The sequence below is a fragment of the Odontesthes bonariensis genome, chromosome 23 (genome assembly GCF_027942865.1).
Source record: "Odontesthes bonariensis isolate fOdoBon6 chromosome 23, fOdoBon6.hap1, whole genome shotgun sequence".
NCBI lineage: Eukaryota > Metazoa > Chordata > Actinopteri > Atheriniformes > Atherinopsidae > Odontesthes > Odontesthes bonariensis.
This window is the reverse complement of record NC_134528.1, coordinates 6,723,304-6,735,343: the sequence shown is the minus strand read 5'-3', so window position 1 is coordinate 6,735,343 and position 12,040 is coordinate 6,723,304. Positions and strand designations below refer to the sequence as shown.

The following is a 12,040-nucleotide window of genomic DNA, read 5'->3' as shown; positions in this document are numbered from 1 at the left end:
CACAATGTGGAGCACACTTATTACTACACTTAGGCACGTATGAGTCATAAGGCTTTACACTGGGTCTATGTCCACTGCTGTTCAAATTCTCTGTGTTCATCCCAGTTCATTACCATCAAACCCCTTTCTACTGACCTCTAAATGTTTTCATGGAACTAAAGCATGCATGCACAGGCTAACAGCATGAAATCTCTGAATGAATTTAATGTAATAATACAGCCCTCCACTAATTTGTCTGCCCGAGGCTGTTTAGCATTTATAATTCCCACTCTGCAACAGTTAACCGTTTCATTCAAATTCAGCTTTGCAGATTGTGAATGGTAAATTGGCTGTATTTTTTATTTATTTTTTTTGTCTCGTTCACCACTCAAGGCACTTTGGACATCAATTGGTGTGAAGGATTTGCTTGCAGATCCATTTATTTAGTTTCCCTGTAGGTGGTCATCAACTTTGACAGTCCGAGCAACATGTAACATATGTCTACATCCAAGAACAATTTTTAATTCAGTTCACCTGAGTTGGATGTGATTAGGCTGCGTAACTGGAGAAGAAAGAAGACATTAGTGGGAATAATGTACAAAATGTACCCAGAAAAAACGTTCAGAAGTGATTGGTGTAAAGCCAGGATCAGAATAAATGCAAGCGTTTTCATTATGTACTGTTTCTTCAGTTGTATGAAGCAAAATTTGGCATCCCGTGCATGACATTTAAAACACTTGTCATTCGGTTGTCAAATTGCATCTCCTCGAATTTGGGCTATTGTGAGTCGTCTTGTTTTACTCCAATTTGGAGATTAGGTGCCAGTGTCTTTAACGTGATCCATCTTCAAAATGCATGCTTTCTGTCATTTAAATAATCCCCAATGGCGTCTTTGTGAATAATTTCGTACAGAGCGTCAGAAAGGATTACTCACTTCCTTTGCAAAATGCCTTAAAACATTTGAAAAAACAACAAGCAAACTCCCTCTTTGAAAGATCAGAGGAATTCACACACATGCTATAACTGACAATTAAGCCTGATTTCTCTCTCTTGCGATACATTTTCATGCAGTCAAACAAGTGACCCTTAAATTTTTCCATCCTCAAGTGCAACTCCAGAAACTGCATCAGCTCAGAATCTGGCCCAACCTTTTTAAATTCATTTATTGTAGGAGATGGAATACTCCTGTGTGCTGTCAGTGTCACCTTTCCCATCTGGCCCAAGCTGGATTTTCTGTACTACGAATTCAGTAAATCGAATATCTCTGTTTTGATGAAATCCAAGGACGACTGAGTTCACTCTTTGTGCTGCAGGTTGCCTTGAGGATCCGACCCCTCAGTGATGCTGAGCAGGAGGAGGGAGCCACGATTGTGGCCCACAGAGTGGACGACCAGGTGAGATGGCCATCCTTTACTCTTTATCTGTGCGTTTGAGTGACTGATGGGGTCAGTGTGTGTGCGCTTGTGTGGGAGAAGAGCCGTCGTCTTGGTTTTCAAAGCCCCTTCCTGCCAGTCATGAGCATGCACAGATAAGGTATCTGCAGGGACCTCAGTAAAGCCAGAGGCTCTTTTTTTGTAAAAAGAGTTGGTAAAGCTCAAATGTCACATTTCATTTGTAATTGAATACGGGGATGAGTCAGACCTGAGAGTGACCTTTCTAACAAATGCTACGATAGAAAACTATTCTATAGTCAAACGTGTGAGACCCTTGCTTCAGAGAATGCCCGAGGTTAATTTCCTATCAGCAACTGCAGAGCTGTCGAACACTTTCAATATGTGAAGCATTCATGCTCATGGTAATTAAGTCTTTTAATGCATCTGCCTTACTTGAGTAAAAACTAAGAATTACATTTATGGCAGCAACTAGCAATTATATCTTTTAAAATTATGTGTGATACTTGAATTTATGCGCATCATTTTTACTCGGGTTTTTACTAGATAATATAAGAAGAAAACAGCATATGTTGAAGCTCCATTGGGGCCATATTTACCATTAGCTCTTGCTTTCAACTGGTCCCCCTTGGAGACCATTTAGCAGAATGTGGAACGATGATGAAGGCAGTGCAAATGCTAATGAGCATCGTGACTGGGAACCTGCAGAGGTGTCTCCTCGCTCAGTGTTGGCTGATTGAAACATTTGCGTGCTTGCTGTTGGTGGCCAGTGTTTCTTAAGCAAGCCCTAAACGTAAGAGCAGAAACAGCTGACACTGCGACGCAGCCTCGCCTTGTCCTAAAAGTGTTCTAAAAGTGTTGTATTTGTGCAGGAGGGGGATGTGAAGTGTTGGATGTTACTGGGGAACGCTTCTAGAAACAGATAATCTGCTGCGCTGAGATCTAACTTGTTTGTTAGATGTAATTTAATTATACCACGTCTTAGGTACAACATCAGCACTTCTCTCTGCCATGACATCATTAAAACAGGCTTGAACTCAGGGGATTAGAGCATAACAACAGGAAGGTAGTTATGGTGCTGGCACAGCCCCCATAACAAGGTTTGTTTTATTGTCTCCCAGCTCAACCAAACTTCAACTCGAAAAAAAGTTTGTTTTGTTTCTCCTCTTGAACTTTGTCCAGTGTGTTGACTTCATGCCCACAGAGCCCAGTCCACAGTGTGTTAAATCTGTGGGGATCATTACACTGTGGCAGTCATGCTGTCTGGACTCTATTTGGTTATATCATGTGCACTGAGACACGTTGGTGAAAAGGATTTGAGGAGCTTACAATACACGCTTGTTATTGAGACAACAGGACTGAGGGAATCTGGGTTTGTTTTTACCCACGGTCCAACCTGAGCTGTGCTCACATGAATGGAGGAGGTCGGTGAGTTCGGTCACATCAGCACAGAGAGCTGAATGTGTTTAACCACCTCTCAGCAGCCTAAACGTGCAGATATGAACATGCCAATAACACACCCAGTCCTCGCCACACACTGTGCCTTGCACAAAGCTGCTCACTGAGTATTTTGTTTGTGAGACAGTAGACGGGCAAAGACCATATGGCCTCCAGGTTGTACTCAGACAGATTAGCAGGGTGCTGGTGGCTGACTTGGCTGACTGGATGGGTGTAGCCAGATCTAGTTGTCCTGGCAGAAAGCAGACAACTTCCAGCTTACGAAGCCTGTGGAGATGAGCTCATTGGATGGGTTTTAGCTCAGGTTAAGCCTTCTGCCTAATGCTCTTTTTCTCTCTTCTGCCTTACTCTTCCCCCTCTGACAGCCCCAGAGGATTTGGCCACTGTCTGTTACACTCGCTGGGAGTTGTTAGTAAACAGGTTGGACGTGTAGTGCGGTGGATATATGAAGAAGATGTTTAAATGAGTCAGATGTTACCAACATAGAAGAGGGGCTTTTATGCCAAATTAGATGCCAGAAACAGGGGTGCTTTAGCCCAACTGTGGTGGTATAACAAACCTCGTGTTTGGAAAAGAAACAAAATATTGTAGCAGTCTTTGGTTTTTGAAATGAAGAGATCAGCCTAAACTGTGGGGTCTTGGACATCATGAAAACCTTTATCTGTTAATGGGGCGAAAGAACAATCAGGCGGACCAGAGGGTGCCTTGAAATGAACGCATATGGAATATCATTTCTAATTCAGGATGGAAAGTAGTTCTTAGAGATATCCACCGAGCAAACATCAAAATTAACATTTGTTAGTAAGACGATCCATTCCAGACAAGTTCCTGAAGATATTTACAAGACACTGGAAAAGTCAATGCTTCTTGTGAAATGCGGGAATGAACAATAATAGTAATAATAATAATAAATGTATGCTTTATCTAATGCTATTTTAAAGAAATGATAGTACTTAAACTTACTCACCTTATGTAGCTCATGGCTGTTTTACTGAGATTTTCAACCTACGAGTTTATAAAGTAATATCAAACAGATCAAATCAACAATGAAAGCCCTGAGAGTTAATGATGCCATCTTGGCCCTGTTTATCAAATGATAAACAGTAAGTCATTTGTATTGACTTTCTGCTGTGGTCTTTATATACTCAGACATTGTTTACCTTCCCGCTTCATTATAACACGCCAGAAGAGGTGACAGGTCCCTCCTTAAGAGGCTAAAACCGAAGCTAAGTTTAGCCCCGAAGAGATAAAGACAGTCTTTTGACCTTGTGAATGAGACACCTGAGAGGACAGCGTTATCTCACTTCCAACCTCACTGAAATGACAGAAACGTTCCTGGCATTGCAGACTTTGACATAAGATAAGATAATCAAAACTGAGGCATGTTTTCGTAGAATTCTTTCTCTTCAGACTTCAAACTTGTTGAGCGTGTTTTCAGTAGGGCCGGTCCCTCAGTTGCACACAGTGGGGAATACTTTATGGTGAGGCCTTGTCTCCATGGAGACACCCAGTCAAGTTCAGGGCCATTGTTTGTTTGTTTCTTTTCTTTTTTTTCTCCCCCTTTTCCACATTCATCCCCATGTGTACAAGTAAAAAGGGAAAACAGCAGGAAAGGTTGTCTTTGTGTTTGCAGGTGAATGAGATGTAAGGACTATGTGCAGCATTTGTACCGTTCGGCTTGTTTGTGCTGCCTGGATTGTGAGTGCAATAAACAGACGGTGTCACAACGTATTAATGGTGGTCTCTCGTGGTCATATTTCAAAAGTGAAGCTGCTGTTGTGTGCAGACATTTGGGGTCTTTAAAACCCTTCCTCACAACAGCTGGGACTAAAGAAAAAGACTCTCCTCTCGTATACCAACATGTGATCTCCTGGGGAGAAACTTTCAAAGGTAGGTGGTTCAGTCGGATCCCGAAAAGAGAGTAAGCAGCAGCCAGTAAGAAAACAAAGTCACCCCATTTTTCCTCCTGATCCAGATCCAGATTAAGACTTAAACTAAACAGCGTTCAAGCTTGTTCCAAGCACATGTATAGTTGATTACATAATGCAATGAATTGGTACATTTTCTGCCCTTATGGAGTACACTGAACCTTACTTCAGGTGCTCAGTGTAGAGTTTCTGATTGCCTTTACACAGGTCTGTCAGTGAAAGGAGACTGAAACCAGGCTGCCAGGTAGTTAGTGTCATTCAGAAAGAGCTGCTCCCCTTAAAAACAAAACACTTTAAATTAGAAAAGCTTTGTTCTGTAAACACACTGTAGCTTTCTCCACTGAATGTGCCAGAAAACCGCATCTCTCACAGGAAAATGGAGAGTAAATTTGTTTTTTACCGCTTCACTGGTTGTGAAAGGGTTTAAGGATCTATCCCAACAAAACCCGGGGCCAGGTTTTTTTTTGTTGTTTTTTTTTAACAAAAATGCACCCCTTTCTTCGTGCACATACAATAGATTTGATTTAAATATGCGGAATGCCTACTCCCTACAGATGTCCTTTTTATTTAGTGTCAGTGTTACCCCACCCTTCTGCCGATGGAAGAGTTTTTTATTGCAACAATAATAATAATAATAATACATTTTATCATTTTATTATTTTTCTTTACATTTACAATAAAATCTCAAAGTGCTAATAATAGCCTAGTAAGAATCTGGGGAAAACTAGAAAAAGGGCACACATTTTCTGCAGTTTTTTTTTTTTTTTTTTTTTTTTTTTTTTTTTTTTTACGAGATGGAGTGTTTGAATAGCTTCACGTCTGGACAAGAGAGGGAAAGGAACTACAAATAGCCATGCCCTTTCTCACACAGAAACAGAACAAGCATCAACCAAAAATGCCAACATTGACACCAAAGAGAGCAGCTACAAAGAGAAACTTGTACACTTTGTTTCTCATATGTAACGTAGTCTTTTCCTTCCTTTTACGACAAACTGGGTTAACAGGTCAGTCCAAATAGACTGTGGTCCTTGGAAAGTGGATAATCTTTGCTCTCCTCATTTCTCGGACTCCACCTCCCCTTCTTGACCTCAAAGTGGTTCTCCTGCAGATTCTGTCGATCCCTGCCCCTCCCATTAAGTCTCTTCTGCAGCAAGGGCCATTGTGAGTGGCTCTATGTGTGTTTGTGTGATCCCTCTGAGTGCCCTCAGTGCTTTAACACTCTTGATCTTGATGAGAGGGCAGGGCAGGGCATGGCAACTCATCACAAGCAGCCTCTGAAGGAGAGTAGACTCTGGAGTGGCCCTGTTGTTAGTTCTGTTGAACAGCTTTTGGTACTCATGTAAACACATCTAATTCTTTGGTCTAACCCCTCTGGAGTTGCAGCCGGGGCTTTGCTGTATGGAGCTGGAGACACACAGCACTCACAGTGAATTAATTATCCAATTTGATTGGACAAAACGGAAAAGTATCTCGCTGTAGCAGAACTGTCTGCACCATGCTGAGCCTTCAGGCATCTTTTGAGTCACTCGTCAGTCCACAGGGAAGTGATGAAAAGGAAAGAATTACCCAGAGGACATCATCTACTCATTATGTCAGATATTACAAAACCAAAACATGTTTACCATTTTAGTGGCAATACTAAAATGTTAGAAAAACACTTCCAAGATCTGGTCTTTTTTTCTGCGTAACAAAATGAGGAGCATCTTGTTTCCCTGTTTCCTCCAAGCCATTGTTATTGGATGACCGGATGGTCCATTTTAATATTGCTTCATTACCTAAAGTGTACAGTAATTCCTAATCATCCCCTCATAGTGTCCTTGCACAAATGCAAAAACCAACTTGGAGAGCTTAAAAACAAATTCATGAAAAAAATGAATCATAAGATGAAGATTTACGGAGAATGTGAAGCGCAACAGGTTGTCAGAAAAAAAGCTAAATTGAATAGATACCCAAAAAAAAAAAAATGTCAGCACTGATTTGCAGCTAGCAATTGTAGTGTTTACAGCAAAAAACACCAATGTCTGCAATGGGATTTAAGGATGTAGTGGGGATTTCAGTCTAATGCACAGCGATTCGTTCTCTTGTAGGTAGGCAGCACGTGTAATGGGATGGCAGCGCATGGAAGTATTTAAGTACAATAGCTAAGCAGCGTAGTACAGCCCCAGCTAATCCACATTGTTGGCAGGTCGAAAAAGCTCTGTCATTTATGGAAAGTTGACTTGAGTAATCCCTTGTCTAGATGTGTAGTTTTGTAACCATATTTCCACAAACATGGTGCTAACATGCAAATGTAGCACGCTCATGTTGGCGTTTGAAGTTTTTTATTTTAAATTTCCATGTCCAACACTCTTAAAATTAAGCAGATTTTCTATGCGTGGGCTCAGTTTCAGCCACCAACTTAGTTTTTGAGAATGACCTTTACAAACTTATCACCTTGCTAATGGATTTTTTTTTTGGTTTGTTTGTTTCTATTTGCTCTTGTAAATGAGATCTGTTACTCATCTTCAAAAAGGCAGAGTTCGGCGTATGCTCTACACCCCGTGGAAACTTCTGTTGCTCAGCAGCAAGACTTGAAGCCGCAAGGAAGCATTAATGGCTGCTTTGTGTTTTGCACTGACATCTCCCATTCTGTCACGTCTGATGGAAGCAAATTGGACTTGAAAATAACATGCTGTTGAGCACCATTTTGCTATTACTATTATTACTTGTGAACATGGGTGTGAAGTTAACTTGACACTGTACTGAATAGATCCTTCAGCAGCTGGTTGATGCATCCATCTGAAAAGATCCTTTGAGGGACAGTACTTACCAAAAGTTCAGCATGTTTTTTTTTTCTGCCTTTAATCTACTGTATCTGACTGAGAAGAGTCACGTACAGCTGGGAAATCACGTGAAAATGAATGGAATTTCATCCTAATGAAAGAATTTAAAAAGAACAACAGATGCTGCATTTTCCAAGGTCCTAGAAATGCTACTGGCCAGTCTATTCTTGTTTAGATGTAAGCAAAAATGCTCCTGATGTGGATGATACATACAGTAGTCATCTCAGGGGATTAGAAGAATATAAAAGTTGGATTATCAACAGTTCCTTTGAAAATTATGGAAAACAGGGAGTTAAACCACCTAAATATCAAACATAATGCCTTTCCATATCAGAACTTTAACCTTGCTCGCAGTGTTTCACATTTTACATTTTTAATTGAGAAATGTAGAATCCATTATCCCTTCTCCACAAATAACACAATAGTTTGAACACCTCTGAGTCTCAATCGGCTGTAGAGTTGACTCCTAAGTTGGTCCTCAGATGGGCATTCCGAGGTTAGGTGTTGACCCAAAAAGACCTCACGACTGTAACGCGGTCCTGTGTGTTGTTGTCTGGGTAATTGACGATTAGCCTAGTTTATGTGTTATGGCCATCCTCCGGCCCCTGGCTTTGAGTTTTTGCCTGACCTTTTAATAAACACCTGCCTACGCCTCTGGCCTGCAGCTACCGAGCTGTCCTGCCAGTTGGTGGATGTTTGTTGTTTGCGATGACAATCCCATGTGGTTAGATAATGGCCTCATTGGTAATCAACCTAGTTTCTTCTGCCAAGGACAGTGTGTTTTGAAAAGTCTGTGAGCTCTAAAGTGTCTTATGAATATCAATACAAACATAAGAACCAAAGAAAAGGCGAACAGACGGGGGTTTGTATGCAATAAAACCATCTCACACGTGAATGCTTTTCTTTCTGTTCTATGTTGAGAGTGTCATTATTGGCAACATCAAGGCACAGTGATTTTGCTCTTATCTTTTTTTAACCATCTATTGTTGTTCCATGCAGCAATACATCTGTTAAACATAACAAGCAAGGGTAATGAGCATGGGAGGGAAATTGAAAGAAAGGAAGGTCGAAAATTCATTTTTGTCATCTGGTCCTTTAAGACCTCTTGTTGCTCATGTGCTAAAGCTTGTGAGTCCTTTTGTGTTTATTATCGAGTGTCTGAGTTGGAATTACAAAGACCCTCATCCGACGATACCAGTTTGGCATTCATTTGCCACAGCCAGACATCTTATGTAACCTCAGCTGAAGAGCAGACTTTGCAATCAGGCATGCTGTATCAGGTACACTGTGGTCAAACAGACACCTACAATCGTGGAGAGACCCTGAAACAGGATCTTCGGTGGCATTGTTGGGGTGCAGAGGGCAGCGCTGACTGTTTCTATCGGATAACCCGCTACAATTGTGCACTGTGGATTTTCCAAAGCTTTGGTTGCATTTCTGAAAGGGCAGCTTGAAAGGTTGCCCCACGAAGGTCACTGCTTGGACAGGATGGCTTCTTTTTTTTTTTTTTGCGGTCTTGATCCTTTGTACTTTGCTGTTTTCTCAACACAGCACACAAATGGTATTGTGAAATGTCAGCTGTTATGTCTGTCATTATCTTTATGCCACACAGTGGCATAAAGATAATGGAAAGTAATGCAGTGACATTCCAGGACACACTCACAGATATACATACTTCTGACATATTATGATGGATGCTGGTTATTACATTAGAGATGAATATCTGCCTGGAGATGAAAGGAAAATGCATAACTCAGATTAAGAGGTGTTTCTCTTTGTGTTGACGACTCATAGCAGGATAGATTAATAGTACAGGTGTTGGATGACTGACTCTAGTCATACTATGTCTCTGAAGAAACAACCCAAAGTATATTTTACTCCTTAAGTCTGACTTTTGTTCAGTACTTTGGTGGCTGGGTGCTTGCAAATTGTGGGTGTTGCAGTCGCTGTTGAGATGTTTCTTTTTGGATCGTTATCACCAGAGCTACTTGCACATCTACGTCCAAATAGCTGAGCTCTTTTTTTTTTTTTTTTTTTTTTTTAATTCTAAATATTCTGTTCAATTGAAATAATGCAGTCATGAATTGGAAACGCTTCCATGGCAACCACACTGTCACGAGGTGATGAGGGTTTAACAAATGACGTGTCTCGGGAGAAATTGCATGCAGAGATGGACATCCACCACTAGATGTGACACATGGACAAAACACTCCTCTTAATCTTTATGATACATTCAGGGTCAACCCTTTTAGCTTGCTGGAAAAAGGATACAACCCTATGGCTGTGGAAGTCGGAGCCATAAAGACAAGCCACCAATGTAAACAATAAAACTTTACATCATTACAGGTGGTATGATGGTGAGGCTCTATCACTCTGATTCAGCAGCCATCTGTTTTTTTTTTTTTTGTTTAAAATGATCCTCCATCTGTTAAAATTAGTGCCATCGTCCAATGTTTCTGTTCTAATCTCTCTTCTCTTTGGGTTTCCTTTTTTTGTTCATCAGTCCTATTTTTTGCTGCCGCATTGATCTGTTCACGTCGACGTCTTCGTGTTAATTTCAGGTAAAAAGTTTTGCTCGATGCAGCGGTTTCTCTCCAGTTGTAGCTGCCGGCTGTGAGAAATAGAAGCCCGCTCGTAATTATCGTGGACAATAAATGCGAACACACAGATAGAAAAACAGGAAAACAAATTTGCCTTTGGTCTGGTGCATTTGGCATTGCAGCATGAGTGGCAGCTGGTGCACGTTGACCAATTTCAAATGTCTCAGAGACCCAAGCCTGTACATAGGTGTAATAAACCTGTGCCTCCACAGCTGCTGACTTTTGTTCCCGATGTTGGCAGCAGTTGCTGCTTTGCACACAGCAGTGGAGCGAGTCAGACAGAACCACCCGGGTTAGCTGACTTGGGAAACCGCACCACATCCAGGCTTTGAATTATGGATCTGCGGCAGGAGCACGCAGTGTTATAATCAGCAAGATGGCCAACCAAGTGATCCCTCCTGCTTTAATGAGCAGAACAGCAGGTGCTGTGGTGCTGTTGATCAACCAAGAAAAGCACGGGTCGCGGTGCTCTATCGCACCCCGCTGCTTTTTATGGTGCTTAGAAACCTCCATCATGCAAATTGGTTTCATGTCATTGCATAAGCAAGCTGTTGTTTGACTTTGGCTCCTTGCGAGGATATGAATATTTTAGGAGCCTCCTTTTCCAGAGCCACAGCGTGTAAATCCACGCTCTGGCCACTTTGTTTTGTGAGGCCCCGGGGTCAAGTTAAATTGAGTCATGCCCGGCATCCAAATGAAAGTAGCTGTAGCCTGTGTTATCCATTGTGACAGAGGGTAGCATAATTAAAAATGCTAAAGATATCACCGTCTGCACAGAGGCTGTCAACCAGGAAATTGCTTTCTTTTTAAGTTTGTGCACTTCTCAGATCCTATTTGACTTGTGTCAAAACTGATGACCACTTCAGGAGCACCCGTGAGTTTGTCAGCAGTCAACAAAAAGGGGTGATTTGAGGCAACAGAATGAGCCACTAAAGACCTAGTGGAAACTTGGACCTTGACGTCATTCACCTAAAGCTCTGAGCTTTCCGGATCGTTGGGAGATCTGGTCTACGAGCCGAGCCGGAGAAGCAGTCGGTGCTGATAGTTGGGTCGATAAAGCAGCTAAATGGTGGATTGAAGTCACGCCGTGACCGCCACAAACTGTTTCTGTCTGCTTAAGGTTCAGCTGTAAAATGACTATTGATTGAAATAATTGGTTGAAACGGGTAAACTTGACGAACAGATATTTAACCCTTTAAAGTCTTGCTCCGCTGGTTCTGTACAACACATATTAAAAAGTACTGGAAGTAAGCCTGCCTGAGCCATATCTGCCACACTGCTTACGTATGTAATGCTCAAAGCTCAAGGAAATTTAAAAAATTTATGGAAAAAAAAAACATTTTGAAAGGTTTTCAACAGTATCAGGTTTATGTTGTGTTTGGAGAGCGGTTGCCTTGCAGTTGTCCACTGATTTAATCATGTCTGAAGCCTGTTGAATTCATGATTCGTGTATATCGAATTAAGAGCTGAACGGGCTGATTCTGCCAGCAGACAGTTGGTACAGCTGATTTGGATGATAGAGGATTAGTGTGTTCTTTTTTTAAGAATCACAGCACTTTTTCATTGTAAGTTAAAGGCTTTCAGTTTTTGTTTGAGGGGTTTTCATTCAATCCTCAAGACACAGGCTGCTAGTTCTGTGATTCTTGTGCCGCCTTGTACGTACTGATCTTTTGAGGTCTGTTCACAGATATTTGATGATGTTTAGATTGGAACTACGCTAGAGATATGGCAAAATCCCCCGGCTTGTGGCTCTTGGCGACTCATTGTGGATTTTGAGCTGTGTTTTGGATAATGTTCCTGTTGTAAAGTTACTTAGAGCCTGTTTACAGTATATCTGGGACCTCATCCAAGCTCTTGCAGGC

The 12,040-nt window shown here is 41.5% G+C and overlaps 1 protein-coding gene across 1 annotated transcript in view; it reads left to right on the top strand.

Annotated features, from left to right (window-relative positions):
• Positions 1-12,040, top strand: part of kif19 (kinesin family member 19) — a 35,261-nt gene that overhangs the window by 1,325 nt on the left and 21,896 nt on the right. Inside the window, exon 2 of the mRNA XM_075457293.1 lies at positions 1,293-1,373. Coding sequence (XP_075313408.1) covers positions 1,293-1,373 — 81 coding nt within the window. The remainder of the gene's footprint in view (positions 1-1,292; positions 1,374-12,040) is intronic.